The 15,741-nt window shown below is 38.2% G+C and overlaps 3 protein-coding genes across 5 annotated transcripts in view; 1 reads left to right on the forward strand and 2 right to left on the reverse strand.

The window, feature by feature from the left end:
• The window catches only part of stat6 (signal transducer and activator of transcription 6, interleukin-4 induced), a 33,406-nt gene extending 29,488 nt beyond the window's left edge, over positions 1–3,918 (forward strand). For 2 of the 3 annotated variants that reach the window (XM_057859642.1, XM_057859651.1), the window contains exon 21: positions 1–3,918. In XM_057859642.1, the coding sequence (XP_057715625.1) occupies positions 1–55 (55 nt within the window). In that variant the 3' untranslated portion in view covers positions 56–3,918. The other variant, XM_057859634.1, reaches the window with a different exon arrangement.
• The window catches only part of LOC130931160 (lens fiber major intrinsic protein-like), a 26,858-nt gene continuing 14,735 nt past the window's right edge, over positions 3,619–15,741 (reverse strand). Inside the window, exons 2-5 of the mRNA XM_057859717.1 lie at positions 7,677–8,470; positions 7,396–7,560; positions 7,235–7,315; positions 3,619–6,094 (exon numbers count right to left, since the gene is read on the reverse strand). Of these exons, the coding sequence (XP_057715700.1) occupies positions 5,909–6,094; positions 7,235–7,315; positions 7,396–7,560; positions 7,677–8,036 (792 nt within the window). The 5' untranslated portion in view covers positions 8,037–8,470 and the 3' untranslated portion in view covers positions 3,619–5,908. The remainder of the gene's footprint in view (positions 6,095–7,234; positions 7,316–7,395; positions 7,561–7,676; positions 8,471–15,741) is intronic.
• Positions 11,335–15,741, reverse strand: part of ptges3a (prostaglandin E synthase 3a (cytosolic)) — a 10,433-nt gene continuing 6,026 nt past the window's right edge. Inside the window, exons 7-8 of the mRNA XM_057859730.1 lie at positions 12,362–12,389; positions 11,335–11,916 (exon numbers count right to left, since the gene is read on the reverse strand). Of these exons, the coding sequence (XP_057715713.1) occupies positions 11,897–11,916; positions 12,362–12,389 (48 nt within the window). The 3' untranslated portion in view covers positions 11,335–11,896. The remainder of the gene's footprint in view (positions 11,917–12,361; positions 12,390–15,741) is intronic.

A 15,741-nucleotide genomic window follows, 5' to 3' on the forward strand; every position in this document is an offset into this window, starting at 1 on the left:
GGCCACTGGAGATATGGACCTTGACGGTTTCAACAGTCTCCTCAACTTTTCATGAAGATCTAGAGGCTGTGCGACACTGAGAATGTGACAGTAACAATATTGTAAAGACTGACATTTTTCAGAACATATCCTTAGTGGTTTGTTGATTATTGATTTCTTTGGATGACCACTTGAGTGGCAGATCTATGACATTGCAGTACACAATTGTGTCCTTTATTGAAATACAGTATCATGGTAAGGAAATATATTTTAACATACGAAAACAATATTTGAATCAATACCTTATTGTCCATGCATAGCATGTAAAGCACTTGTTCTTAGTCTCATTCTGTGTTAACAGATCCAGATTTGGTTTCAGTAAAGATCTGTATATTAGACGTTGTCATTCATTGCTTCATTCATTGATGTTAAAAGAAGCCGGGGGTATAAAGACTTGTAGGCCCTAATAACCTGCAATTGTTCTCTCGTACTAAAATATTTTATTTGAAACACATAAAATATCACCATTGATTTAAAAATCTATAATATTTAGTACATATCTTGACTTACGGCGAGCGCCATGTTTTATGCACGCAATGCACGATAGGGGTGACAACGTAGCTCGGTTGTTAATGGTAGAATAACTCTGCTCGATACTAGCGAAGCTAGTATGATGACTAGCATGATTTGTTGGTTTTCACCTGATGACTTGAGTTACTCATTGCAGCTAATAAATAAACAATACACATACTTAGGGGTGTGACAAAATATCAAAATGGTGATATATCGTGATACATTGTATCCCAAAAGGTTATCGATATGCTCCTGCCAAGAATCGACATATCGTTTTAAAAAGGTGTCAATGTTTAAAAAAGAAAAAAAAAAAGGAAAGAACAAGTTGCTATCAAAATCTTCCACTATAATAGTGTCAGTTAACTCTAAGGTTGCCATTGACGGTGCTCGACTCCAATCCATTTGACTGGGAATGTTCGTTCATTCGACACCAGAGCATTCACAGTCATTCTGTCTGTTTCAGGGCATTTACAGGTCACTTGCTTTTCATTTACAGGTCATTTCCTGTTAAATTTGAGTCACTGCCTATTCATTTGGGTGATTCCCGGGTCACTTCCTGTTCTGTAACGCAAAATAAACAGGAAGTGACCCATAAAATACCCCAGAATTAACAGGAAGTAACTAAAAATCAACAGGTAACTGACCTCAAATGGTCCAAGTTTACCTCATTGCCTGGCATTGGCTGCAACTGACGGCCATAGACGTTCAATCCGTTTGAAGTGGATTGGACGTCAACTAGTGATAAACTCAATCCAATTCACAGCAGAAGCTTGTTTTTCTGTTTATTAGTTGTTTGTAGAATATCCTAGAATGATTTCCTGACCAATATATCGATAATCGTTGTATCGCCACTCAACCACCGTGCCTCCAGTTTGCATTTCATTTATATTCGAGCATGTTTTACAGCATTACACAAGAAAGCGTTAATAGTAGGGCTGTCAAATTTATTGCGTTAACGGGCGGAAATTAATTTTTTAAATATTTGACGCAATTAACGCATGCATGGAATGACCTGCTCACGCATTGCCTCAAACAGATTACAATGACGCTGTTTATGCACATTTAGAGTGAAAAGAATGCCACTGGCTGCTTGGGGGCAGCGCCGTTCCAAACTGATGTTATTTCTCCTAATAGTGGGAAAATTACTAGTTGTGAGACGTTTATGCTGTTGCATTGTGCTATTTATGCTCCACACATATTTCTGTAAGTCTACTTTCTTTAAGTGGCAATTATGTGTCTCTTGTTGTATTTTGGGTAAGATATGTACAGAAATATATATGTTATAAATGTAAGTGGACACAGGCGTTCATTGGACCGCGCCATTTATTGGCATAAGCTTCGGCAACTCCTTCACAACAAACATAATTAACATGTAGTGAAATCATAACAAAAATAATATTCCTCTCTCTCAAAAAAAATAATAATGTTCACAAAAAGAAAAGCACTTCCATCTGTATTAATGAGGCCCTATTCTCACACAGTTAAACAACTATGCAAAGAGAACTGGCATTTCTAATCAAAATAGCTATGCAAAATACACATTAAACTTACTCAGACTTCAGTCACTCTATTCTTATTATTATTATATTAACTCTACTTATGATTGAAAATTTTACAAAATTTTATTAAAGCAAAAACATTGGGGGGGTTTTAATATAAAACTACTGTAACTTGTAACGATAACATTTATCTTTTAAGAACTACAAGTCTTTCTATCTGTGGATCCCTTTAACAGAAAGAATGTAAATAATGTTTATTCCATCTTGTAGATTTATTGTTATAATAAACAAATACAGTACTTATGTACAGTATGTTGTATGTATATACAGTGGGGAGAACAAGTATTTGATACACTGCCAATGGGTTTTCCCATTGACTGTGTATCAAATACTTGTTCTCCCCACTGTATCCGTCTTGTGTCTTATATTTCCATTCCAACAATATTTACAGAAAAATATGGCATATTTTAGAGATGGTTTGAATTGTGATTAATTACGATTAATTAATTTTTAAGCTGTGATTAACTCGATTAAAAATTTTAATCATTTGACAGCCCTAGTTAATAGGCATTTTTACATATTATTGTGAACAGACATGCCCAAAATACCGTACATTATACTCCTTATTCAAGACATATTTATTATAAAGCAGGACCACTAAATGCTCCAGACAGATCTGTAGCTGCACCTAGCTGACCGGTAGGATTATCATCAATCTGGACAGCGCTTTTACGTGAAATTGATGGGTACCCATTGGTGACCCAGTTCCGACTGGGTAAGGCATCACTCTCTCAGTCGTGGAGGCTGGGAAGGGCACCCCATTAGACGTCTCGGTTAAGGCAAACTGCATCAAAGTTTTCATGTCCTGTGATGTATGGGATATCTTGATCAAACTGCTGTTTCACTGTATATCCTAATTATTGGTAAAGCACACGACAGCTCTGGATGCTAAACATTTTCAGATTGATATTGGAATAAGTTTGATCACACAACAGCTTACCGTGAAGATCCGCAGAAAAAACCTGGAGTTCTTGACAACACTCTCCCTCTCCGGTATTATTGAGATGCAGTTGCCGCACGTACACCACCGGTTTTGTCCCACTTTTGTCTCATTCCGTCTTTTCCTGTTCTTCATTTTGCTGCTCCTTTTGTGGTGCAACATCAGTGCTGTCCTGCTCATTAATATTTTGCTCTGGTTCAAATTGAAATGGCTGAAAAGATGACACGGTCATGTCGCTAAGCAGTCACACTCCGGAAGCCCGGCAGTTGCCGCAAGTGTAATACGTTACCACCCCAGAGTGCATAGCAAAGTCACCAACAATGGCGACCTACTACTTATTCTTTTTACAAATTTTATTTTAAAAAATAAATAAAAAATATTAAAAACATCAAGAAGGGTTTTGATATCAAATTATTATAACTGATACGAACAATTATGTTGTAAGAACTACAAGTCCTCATAGCCGGAGTTCCTTTTAAAGCTTTATTTCTAAATGTGTTTATATTGGACAAATGAGCACAGCTAGGATTGCAGAGCTATAGGCCAAGCAAATTCTTTCCAAAGTTTTGGATGTTCTTTATGTGGCCTTTTGCATTGAAGTTTGAACCCCTCGAATATCCACAGGCACTTTGGGCTTTTTTACTGCTTGAATGTAAGCAATGCCTCTGTATTCTCTGATAAAAATAAATAAATATTGTATTGTTAATGCAGTTGTAGAATTCTTACAGTTTGCCAATGCAATGCTTAGGATGCTGACTATGCAAATTATATATGCTACTGGCATTTTGGTATTGAATGATTTTAATCATAGAGAACTAGTGTTTGAATTTTACAAGAACAATATGCGTTACACATCACTGTGGCTGTTTTTCACTTATTTTGCACCATTTTCCTGTAATGTTTTTGATATTTTGTTACCTTAAAGGGAAAACTGCACACCATTATAGCTGTAGCAGTCTAAAACATACTTAAAAAAAAAAAAGTTCTCTCGGTCAGTGGTCATAGCATATTCTTGAACATATTAATTTAGCTGCAAAAAAACAGCAGTAGTGTAAAATTCGGAGCACACCGTTATGTATAAGATGCGGTCACTAAATAAGTGAAAATTTAGATTTGGTGTATCAGCTAAAGCTACATTTCAGCAGTTCTAATTGTATCCACAGAGCCTGCGAGTATTGTTCTATTCCTATGTGCCACTGCCGTGAAAATTTTCAGCAAACCCAACTCACCAGTTCCCATTTTAAGCTAGTGAGAATGAATGAATGAATTTGTTTTTGCTAAGCAAATGAAAATAGTGGTAATGCAGAGTTGAAAGTAGTAATGTACTTCAAAATGAAAATGTAAAACATGCAGACACCTTGAAGAAAGTGCAGGTTGCCTCTAATTTGGTGAACTGAGCAAAAAACTGCATGCTCTGGGAGAGCAAATGGCCATGTCAACTGCTGCTTGGCATTGCTTCCATCCTCTCAAAAGAACACAATTGCATCAAAGGTGTGTATGATGATTACTGTATTATCAGTGTTTTTCAAGAATCCTCAAATGTCTTCATAAAAAAAAAAAAAAGAAAACTTTACACTGTACATCACAAAACAGGAAAACCAACAATTCTGACCGTGTCACTAAAATCTACCTAATCAGCCACTTATCAAGGAAACCACACTGGAAAGTAAAATGCAGAAAACTGCTCCCATGTCTGGTCAATGTCACAAGATTAATAATGTGATCATTGGAGCATAACATTGACCATGTAGTTTTCAAGTCAGCACACCTTATGCACTGTTTTTTTTTTCTGTTTTTGTTTTGTTTTTTAAAGTCCTGATGTGACACATCAGCAGCTTGTGTATGTGTTCTAGCTGCTCAGCTTTGGAAAACACAAGGAACTTCAAACCAACATTTGGAATAGTAGATATGTCCAATTTACATGTATTTTAGCCTAATTTTTTTGTTATTCAAGTTGCATGTACCTTCAGAGCTACCAAGCTGTGATTTTACAAGTATGAACTGTTGGTTTACTGAAGAATCACTATTGCCCATGTCCATTAAAAAGCATGTATCTCCATATTTTGTGATTCAAAAAAAAATATTCCAATAGAAAAAATATGAACAGGGGTGTTTTAAAAAGGCCCACATTATTGCAATAGGAATATTTTCATGCCGACTTTGTCGTTTGTTAAAAGATCTTTTTTTTTGTAATTAAAAAAAATCATTCATTTTTCTTATTTGTTTAGAAAGAGTACCATATGGAGATCCATATTTTTCATTGAACAACCATAATATAAGTTTACTTGTAGTGTGTATGTTCTATAGCTCAAAGGTTAAGGCCTCATTTTTATTTTGCTATTAGGTTTCTAATGCAATTTGGCATTTTAGCTGTCCAATAAAAAGTGGGTATCTCCACTTTTAATCAAAAAATGGTGAGGCGTGCCTTTATAAAACAGTGACTATTTGTAAATGCATCGGCACCGTTATCAAAAACAAGTTCGGATGATTTAAAATGATGAAATACGCGCAGCAATGAAGTAAAAATCTTTCAGAAAAAGGAAAAGAGAAATTGAAAACAAGCATACATAAACATACGGACAAAAGCGTCCTCTGACACACACTTTTATAAAATGGGATTGATTCTGGTCAGGTACAGTACGTACGTGAAATTAAGTGGAGCAAAGCAAAGGGCAAAATCTTGTCAGCTGAAAAAGGAAAAGCATGCTGAAGTCTCTACTGTAGCTTCACTCCTAGCAAAAATAAAAGAGAAAAGAAGGTGACTTGATCTAAAGCCTTCATCTTTGTCCTGCAGTCCGAAAGGGTTAGGATTGAAATGGAAAGAGGTGTTTGACGAGCAACTCGTTCTGCCGGGGCCTTATAGAGCCTGCGTTTTGAGCTCCACGGGTTCTCCTCTGGTCTCCTGTTGGCCCTCGGCCTCCGGGGGCCGAGTGCCCTTCAGAGTGGCGAGCCTCTCAGAGAGGCTGCGCATTCGTGGGAAGAGCAGGAAGTCATACAGCAGTGCGCCAATTGCACCGCCAATCAGAGGGCCCACCCAGTACACCTGCAGGGAATAGAAAAAAGATTGGGGGCTATGCTTTGCAGCTGAATTAATCAAGAAATGACTGCATCTTGATGTTATAGAAGTTGCTGCATGTCCGTCAGGCACATTTCTACCATAATTTCTCCCAATGATCCATCCAATCAAGCATTTTTTGGACCTTAACTTGTGCACTTGGAGTGAGAAAAGATCTTCTCTGAGCCTTTTGGCAAAGAATGCATACAATTGTGGTAACGCAATTGAGCCTCTCTCATGTATATGTGCTTCAAACTTTGAAAGACGTCCCTTCGGGGCAAACTGGCATATGCTTTATTTTATAGAATGGCATACTGAGACATTGTCGGCCCTCTAGTTTAAAAAATGTATGTGATACTAGTTTGAGGGCTGGGATTTTCCCAGAATTCCAGCATACCTAGGCAATTTGGTGAGTTTTGATAATGCAATTCCCTAATATTGGTCATTTATCTGTCCTGGAATCTAAAGTGTCGCTTAATTTTTTTTTTTTTTTTTAAATAACAATCACGATAGGGTCTGCTCATTGCTCATTTGTCTAGGGCATAACGGGCACTATAGTGGACAGCTAATAAAAAGTAAATTTCTCCTTAACGCATAAAGAATAAAATACACCACAGGAAAAAAAAATCTCGATTGAAAAAAATATCAAATTCATGTATTACAGGGTTAAAATTGAAATGACAGATGTTTCCTTTTTTCTTTTTTTTTTCTTTTTTTTTTTTTTTAATCAAGGGTTGTGATTAGGTTTGCATTATTAAACATGATACAGTACCATTAAATGGCCAGTGTTTTGCTTTTTTGGAGGCTGAGACATCACTGTTGAGATGTCGAAAGGGATGCAATGGCATTTTTTTTTTTAATTGCTATATTACGACCATTGACAAGAACACTCAATTACAGTTTTCAGTGTGTAAGTATCAATATCTCTATCATTGCAATCAACATTGAATCAAGCTAACTAAAAATATTACATTTTAACGTTCAAAACGTGCTGTATATTAAAAAAATTACAAAATCGTTACACACTACTAGTTACAAAAAAAAATATTTTGCCTTTACCAAAGCTGCTTTTGACTGTAAATTATTATAAATTTTCTCAGGCTACTGTGCCTTCACTAAAGTCCTTACCCAATGGTTGACAAAATTCCTGACCAGCACAGCTGGGGCGAAGGACCTTGCTGGGTTCATTCCTGCTCCAGTGTAGTAAATCTAAGAACAAAAAAAGCCACTGAATATTCAAGTTCTTGCAAAGTGACATAATAAGAAACGAGTCCGTCTTAAAGTCTCACCCCGAGAAGATGTCCCATCAGCACGGAAAAACCAATAGCCAGGGCAGCGGATCCCAAGCGTCCGTTGCGACGCTCGTCTGTCACGGCGAAGATGCAAACCACCAGCTGCAGAGTGAGGAAGACCTCCATGGTGGTGGCCATGCCCAGGCCGATTCCTGGTTGCAGCTGCCGAGGTAATGTGGGGTGAAATTACCTTCACTAGATCTCAGGATGGTAAAAGCTTCATTCATCTACAGCTTGAAAATGTATTTTTGCTTGTAAAGAAAATTTTGTTGACTTACCGTGTTCAAAACCAGGTTGCCCCTAACGTTGATGGGCGTGACCCCGTAGAGCACGGCGGCGCCAGCCAAAGCTCCCAGACATTGGGCGACTATGTAGAAGACTGCGCGGAACAGCGACATTTGGGAGCCAATTAGGAAGGCAAAGGTCACCGCCGGATTGATGTGTCCGCCGCTTATGTGGCCGATGGACTGGATGAGCGTGGCGGCCGCCAGCCCAAAGCAGAAGGCCACATGCAGGACGTTGTGGGGCCCTGTGGTCCAGCGGAGAGCGGCCCCCAAGCCAAAGAAGACGAAGAACATGGTGCCGTAGAATTCGGCAAACACCGCCCGCCAGAATGACATTGACCGCAATTCCCACATAGTGACTCAAAAGAGGACTACACACAAACTATCAGTCGACTGAACGGAGACGCAACCCTCCCTGCACGCTAGCACCTCTTTCAAATCTGCCGTTCAACAGAAAAAACAGTCTAACTCAAGCCAAACGTGGGATATTTGGGCTAAGTCGGTCATGGAGAGCTCCTGAGTGGAGCGCCGCACCAGCCTGCTCACATCAACGGGCCAATGCCGTCGTAGTTAGCAGAGCACGGAGACACGTACAGTGGGAGCACGCGCCGCACACATTCAGTCCCTTTACTAGGCCGGGGGGAACTCGGAGGCCTTTTTATAAGAGCTTCACTGAGGACAGGGGAGTGGTCGGTGCACAATGGTGCCATTTGAAACATCATCCTTAACTCTTGCCACGCCTGCACCGGCACACTTTGCTCTTTGGCTGATGGGAGCAAAGGGTCCGTCTAGAAATGAGCAGAAAAGAAATGCAGTCAGTGTCGCTTCCAATTCAATGTACAGCACTGGGCGATGTGATGTGGTGCAGTGTAAAATTCCACCATTATATTTGTTTTTTTGGTAAATTGAAATGTGAGAAATATATACAGTTCTGTGCAGAAGTAAGAACTTATTTTGTTGTTTTCATGATATATACTAATAACATTGTTATAATGATATATAGTGACAAAAAATGGCAAATTTTCACTTTTCCATATTTGACATCAACAATGCTTTGAAAATATTCATGACTGAATCCCGAGCTATTCATGGTTTAGGTTGTCAGAATCACCTGTACGCTGTTTTTTGTTTTTTGGTTTTTTTTGTCTCAGATACTTGCTGAGCATTTGAAAAAGTTTATTTATTTGCAAGATACCATTAGATTGTGTTAAAAACGTGGCTCTAAAACTGTAGCATAATTTAATCTGTAACTCAACAAACAAAAAAGAATCACTTTTTTTTTCTGAGGGAAACTTCAGTACAAGCGATATTTAAAAAAGAAAATAAATCTGTCATATGACACTGCCATGAGCATTAGTTAATGCTTATTACAGATGTCATTACGTGTCATCCGGAAAATGATGTCACTACATTTAAGTCCAGTCCGCATCTTTTACATCCATTCAAAAGTGACATAATTTGCAGGATGACACTAAATAACATCCGTCATAAGCTCTTATTAACGCACATGACTGTGTCATAATTATGACGGTCTTATGAACCCACTGTCACCGTTCGTCTGACCACCTGAATAATTGGTTGTTGCGTGTTAAGTCATGTTGGTTTGCCAGCCAGTCATAAGAAGGTCAATTGTTTAGTATTCTCCATATGTGGATAACATCTTTTATCCATTATTATTTTTATTGTTCATGTTTTTACATCTGTTTAGTATTTTAATTGTCTTAAATGTTCCACACTTTTGTTTTCCATTAAAATGTTTTAATATGATTGTATGGTGACCTTGAGTGCCAGAAAAGTGCCTTCAAATAAAATGTATTATTATTACCTTTGATTCCTAGTGGCCCAAAGTCTTGGAAATGAGTGCTTTCCAGGCTGATAAGATTTCAATCCCTTTCTCCATCAATTTGTTCTCAAATTATTTACAGTGGCAGGATGTGTAGCAACTGCCTTTTGTTGCCTGTCACTTTTAAGGTATTTCTTGGCTAAAATGTCCATTACTCACCGTTATCTCAATTACTTTTCCACTAAGGGATGGCTGGGTTTGATGTTTTTCTTTTTAATCATTGTAAAATGGTCAAATGAAAAAGTTTTGTTTATACATGAGGGTTTGAGAAATAAAATTGGCTTGATGATCCAAAACATATGATTAAAGTGCAAAAAGAAAAAGAAAAAACCAGGAAGGAGGCTTGTTTTTTATTGCATTTATTTCCTGTACATATTTTAATCCTTGAAATATTAAACATTTCTAATTCGTCTGTAGGGCTGCATGGAAAAGTTGACTTTTTTTTCTACAATATTAGTTCTGTTTGTTGCTGAATGAATATAATGAACATATGAATGTAGATACTGCCTTTTTTAAACTAATGGGTGACTAAACAATATTTTTGTTATTAGTTTTTATTAAATCTAATATGTATGTTAAATAATATTTGGATTATCGCTACATATTAATTTTTCTAACCCTCCAATATTGTGGGGGGTTGGGGTGCTTTTAATTTCCTCTTATTTATATTTAAGTAAGTAGATTGTGAGGGATTTAACAAGAGCACAGGTCACATTGCTCACTACTAAAGCAATTTAGAATGGAATAAAATCTTATTGGCTATAAGGGAATTATTGCTTGGCTATATGCAGTAAATATGTAATGTTTCGTTTGGTTATCTGAGGAAATGGATGCTGGTAACTGATCCGCATGGCAGCAGAAGTGATTAGGCAGATGTTTATATTGTGCATGCTGGATAGTGCTGCAGGCTCAGGCTGCATAAAGCGCTCGAAAATCCACAGGCGGTGAGGGATCGGTGATGGCGGGTGCAGGCATTGAGCATGCTGCTGACAAGCCTGGATGCTGGCGGCATGTTTGAAAGAATTGTGCTGAGCTCATGGATGCTTTTGTCTTGCACAAAAACTGTTTGCTGGCAACTACATTTTTACTGCTTTTTCCATGATGTTTATCTGACTCGTTTTAGAAAGCTTTGTGTCCATCACACTAAACCATGATGGACGCCTATAGTCTCTCTGTATCATAATAATAAAAGTATTCATAATAATAAAAGTATAACAATTAGACGCTTTAGAAACTAAACTTTGCAAACTAGATTGCCTCAACATCACACCATCACTTTTATGGTTGCAATCTTTATGTGCTGCTAATTGCTTAAGAAATTAGAGACAATTTCATGATTGTCATATTAACATGAGTTTGTTTTAAACACAAATGCTGTCTTGATGCAGACACTCCCACCCTGCCAAACAGCAGCAGTTATGACAGCTGGTAGCTTTAACACTACATGACAGGCACACACAATCACATAGCCTACACAAAATGTAGTTGAACAAGGGTAAGGGTTGCTCGAGCTCAAAATCGCTGACACATAAAACAACACGCTAGTGCCTTCGAGTCCCAACAAAAGTGCCACATGGTTATATTTTAAAAGGGCAATGCCCATGGAAAGAAAATTGCAAGTCAAATAAATTTTCATTTTTGATACTTTGACAGCTTTGACATTTGGCTTGATAAAAACCAATCTTGGCATACCAACTTTTTCTGAATGGACTTTGTTCTTGTGACACTTCATAATGTAAAATTCTCCAGTAAGTGATACATCACAATTGTGATTGGACAAATGATAGTAAGCGCAGAAAAATAATTTTATTCAGTGAAACTCGAAGGAACACCGTCATGATTGTGACACCAAATATTTTAGTATGCATAGTATATGGTAGTAGTACGGTTTTTGTCACAAAGTGCAAACTTTACCACTCACAACACAGGATCTGATTTGCACAAGAACCAGTATATTTATTTGATTGGGTGAAGTAAACTGGACTGACTGAAATTTTTTGGCATTTGTATGTTGCCACACAAATGTGGGAAACATGAATACAGTATATTATCAGACTAATTGTAATTTGCATTACAAAATATTAAGAGAAATGTATTTCAAAAATCATCCTCTGGAGAAGGAGCAGTTTGACTAAAAAGTGAAACGAAAAAGCAAAGGGGGGGTAAGACATCCCTGTACAATCATGTAAGTGTATGGAAACGAACGCAACACAGTAATAAAAGTCCATGCAGAAGAAGAGAAGGAGCACAACGCCCGTATTGTAGTTGTTTCCATCCCCTTCAGGCCCTTTCTTTGCTTTGGAAACTTGTGTTTTCTCTCAGTCTTCGTCTTCAAACAACTTTTACACTTCAACACACAAGATGCAGTCTTCTATTCAAGGTCAGGCATTTCTTGAAGAGGATACACACAGAAGAGGCCATTTTACCAAATGCAACCAAAAACAAGGGTACAACATCAACTCGTGTAAACACTTGTATCATATGCCTGGACAAATGAGTAACCCTTTTAGGGATAGTGGTCACTGCACTGCCATTATTCAAAGGTTTACACTTAAACCCCTTTAATCTCTTATAGGGTTAAATGATATACATAACGAAATGCATAAATTACAATTAGGGCATGAACGGGTTAACCCAATCACTGCTAGCCCACTTATAGGATGAGAATGTGTTGTGGGAAGTAAAAGAATATTAATGTTATTGAACCCCATATTGACAGTAAAAAACGTCCAATCCAATTTGACTGAGAGGCGCTTGCAGCGAACATCACTGTCAAAATGAGTTGGGCGTCTGTCACCGTCTATATGGACAATGAGCTTGAAAAAAAATTACATACTTTCATCGTCGCTGTCTGCAGAATCATGCTGTAACAGACAATCACAACAACACAGTGTAAGAATATCAATTTCATGGTACTGAAGACTGTGTAATGACAAAGATGCCAATTCTGTTAAAACTAAAGATAAACGCAGAAGCACTTCGTATCATGATGCTGTTTGTCCTTTCTCTGCTCAGGTAAAAGGAAAAAAAACAAAACAAAAATAAAAGACTTTCCTGGATGGCGGGGAGAGATACAACCTCCAAACGGGATGTGATGCGACCAAATTGTCAACACATTCACTATAAAAAGCATACCTGTCAAGTTGTACGGTTTTGGCGTAATTTGTACAAGTGAGCACTGATTTTTAAATGTGTACGCCGTACGTTTTTCGTGCATTATGTTTTTTTTCCTCCGTTCAGATTTAGTCAGCGTTTCGGCAACAAGACAATGTGCGTTACATGCGTTACTACGTTGGCTGAATGACGCGAGAAAAGAGACACGGCGAGAGAAGAGCGGGAGAGTGAAGAAGGGAAGAGTGTTGTGACGCTGTTGCTAACGCGATGCTAGGCTAGGTGGCTCCAATATTTCCTCCTGACTGTAGGCGACACCCTACACTCTACGCCCACTTGATGCTACACTGATATCACATGCATATAGAACGAGATGCGAAATGACTCGGCAGCATTAGTAAACAGCCGCCATCTTAAAGCAGTAGTCTTCTCAGAAAGGCTCTGTTGTAGTGAACCTTCCCAGAGAACCTAGGTAACTTTTTATCTAAAATACTCCTAAATCAGCAAAATCTTGAATCTATCTTCAAATGATGAAACAGTTTTAAAACTTTCAAATGTCGAAAGTAGACAGAAGGGAACTAATGCTAAAACTGGAGCAATTTTAACAACTTTAACGGTTGATTCACCACATTGAATAGCCACGTTTACATGGAGCCAAATATTCCAATTGCAATCGCCACGTTTACATGGAGCCAAATATTCCAATTGCAATCGGTTTAGATGTTCAAACCGAATAAATGTGTTCCATATAAACACCTCATTCGGAATGAACAGGCCCAAACCGAATGGAATTTCATATTATATTATATTATTCATATTCCTTTTCCCAAACCGATTAGAAGTAAAATTATATCATGTAAACAGGGAAGCGGAATGGTGTCTGGTTGCGTTCTTTCTGCACATGCGCCGTACTGACGTGGTGACATCACTTGGTGACGTAAATAACGTCACTTGCAACATGGCTTCCAAGCACACGCACAGCGCACCTAATTGGAGTCCGGCGGAAAGTTTATATCCATGAATCCCTCCACCAGCCCACACAACTTTTTAAATGAACGGCGTGTCATTCTGAAGTTTTGTTTCCACTCGAAAAGTTAAAACAGCAGCTGATCTGACGATCGATCTCCATGTTTTGCAACGTGACGCTTTGTTTTGATCAATCTGCGCATGTCAGACGGCAGTTGTCAAACGTCCTTTCGGAATAAAGGCAGACACATGTAAACGCTGGATCCGAATAGATGAAATGACATGTAAACAGCTGATCTGACATTTCCATTCGGAATTATTTGAATCGGTATGAATAAAAGTCAGCATGTAAACGTGGCTAGTGACTTCCAAACATAGCAAAGGTTACTATGTTTTTTTTTTTTTTAATGAAAAAAAAAAACATGAAAGTTAACACCAGTTACTTGGCCAAATAACTAATTACTCTTACATTCAGGTAACTGAGTTACTATATTACTTTTGGGAGAAGTAATTTGTAACTGTAATTAATTACTTTTTTTAAGTAAGAATAACAACACTGGTCATAAAGATGCAGTCTCCAGATTGAAAAGCTATGCTGTGACGAAAGCGGAGATTTTATTCTGCCAATTTGTTGCCGAACACAATTTGCCTGCAACTATTGCTGATCCCTTCTCAGAATTAGCAAAAGAAATGTTCCCAGACTCAAAGATTGCATCAGTAAGTTTATTTTATCAATTGACCTTTTTAATTTATAATTGGACACACTAACGAACTACCAACAAGTCAAACTGAATTGCGAGCTGAAGTGCAGCCATCAAAAGACGTGATAAAAATAACAAGAGTCACTGTTAAATTTTAGTAATCATGATGTAGCTGAAGATATTGTTCTTTGATTGCACCAGGTATATGTGACAATATTACCAATAAATTCATATTATTTTAAAAAGTGAGTTTTATTTTTTTTCATATTGCACGCTATATAAACGTAAAATTAGTCACCAATTTGTAAGCGCATACGTCACTATTTGTAAGATTGCCAACGGCCTCGGGTTGACAGGTGTTAATGGTGTATGGAAAAAGGGATAATAGGATTTTGCCGTTCACATGTGTGTCCCCGCTCTGTGTATAAAAGCAAAAAATGGGGCGCACGGGCACAAGAGCACACGCCAATCACAAAGTTACACTCTTGGTAAATATTCAGCAACAATTTGTCGAACATGAAGGACTTGTCATACCATAAGGCACGACAAGCAGAAATTCTGACATGCTAGACTTCCTGGAACGTGGTCAAGAAGCGTCCGGGACGTCAGATCGTCAATTGGTGAATAAGTCACACTACGTCAGGGGTCAGGAACCTATGGCTTGCGAGCTAAATCTGGCTCTTTTGACGGCTGCATCTGGCTCGCAGACAAATCTTTAATCATTAAACGAAACAAAAGTTTCGTTAACTCCTTTGCGCATTGCGCGAAACAGCGAGGGTCATCGGTCATACGCTAGTGTTGTGCAGTAATGAGCAGACGTGACTTTTGCAGCGTATCTTAACTTTTTTAATGCTCCGACAACACTCGCGCAAGTCGCACTAGATATCACCAAATAGCAACCTAGATGTGCAACATTAGATCCACCCAAGTACCATGCCATTGGCTGCGTGAGCCCACGGTGATCATGGGACACGCAGTCCATATACTACAACCGGCGACTAGAAAGCCGGTTCGCAGTCATTTTAGTGGGAAAGTGGCAAACATACATGTCGTCGTGTCTATCTATCTATTGATCTATCAATCCCATAGGCAACGCAGATGAGGCAGAGACACTGTTCAAGTGGGGCTGCCGTATTTTGCTGTCAAAAAATAGTAGCCGATGTGTGCGTGAGATCAGGAAGTAAACTTTCCTCATTTTCAGTTTCATTTTCCGCGTTGTCATCTAATTTTAGAAACCCTTTTGAGAAGATGGCAAAAAGGAAAAAGGAGGAGGAGAATCTTCCTTTTCAGCTGGACATAAGGACATAAATACAGCATTGTTTTTTCTCTCGTTTTGGATAATTCAACAGACGTAAGCTATTTATCCCAGTTCAGCGTGATTGCAAGGTTTTGACTATGAAAGGTACAACAAGAGGGGAGAATTTATTCAAGTCCTTCA

The sequence above is a fragment of the Corythoichthys intestinalis genome, chromosome 2 (genome assembly GCF_030265065.1).
Source record: "Corythoichthys intestinalis isolate RoL2023-P3 chromosome 2, ASM3026506v1, whole genome shotgun sequence".
Classification (NCBI taxonomy): domain Eukaryota; kingdom Metazoa; phylum Chordata; class Actinopteri; order Syngnathiformes; family Syngnathidae; genus Corythoichthys; species Corythoichthys intestinalis.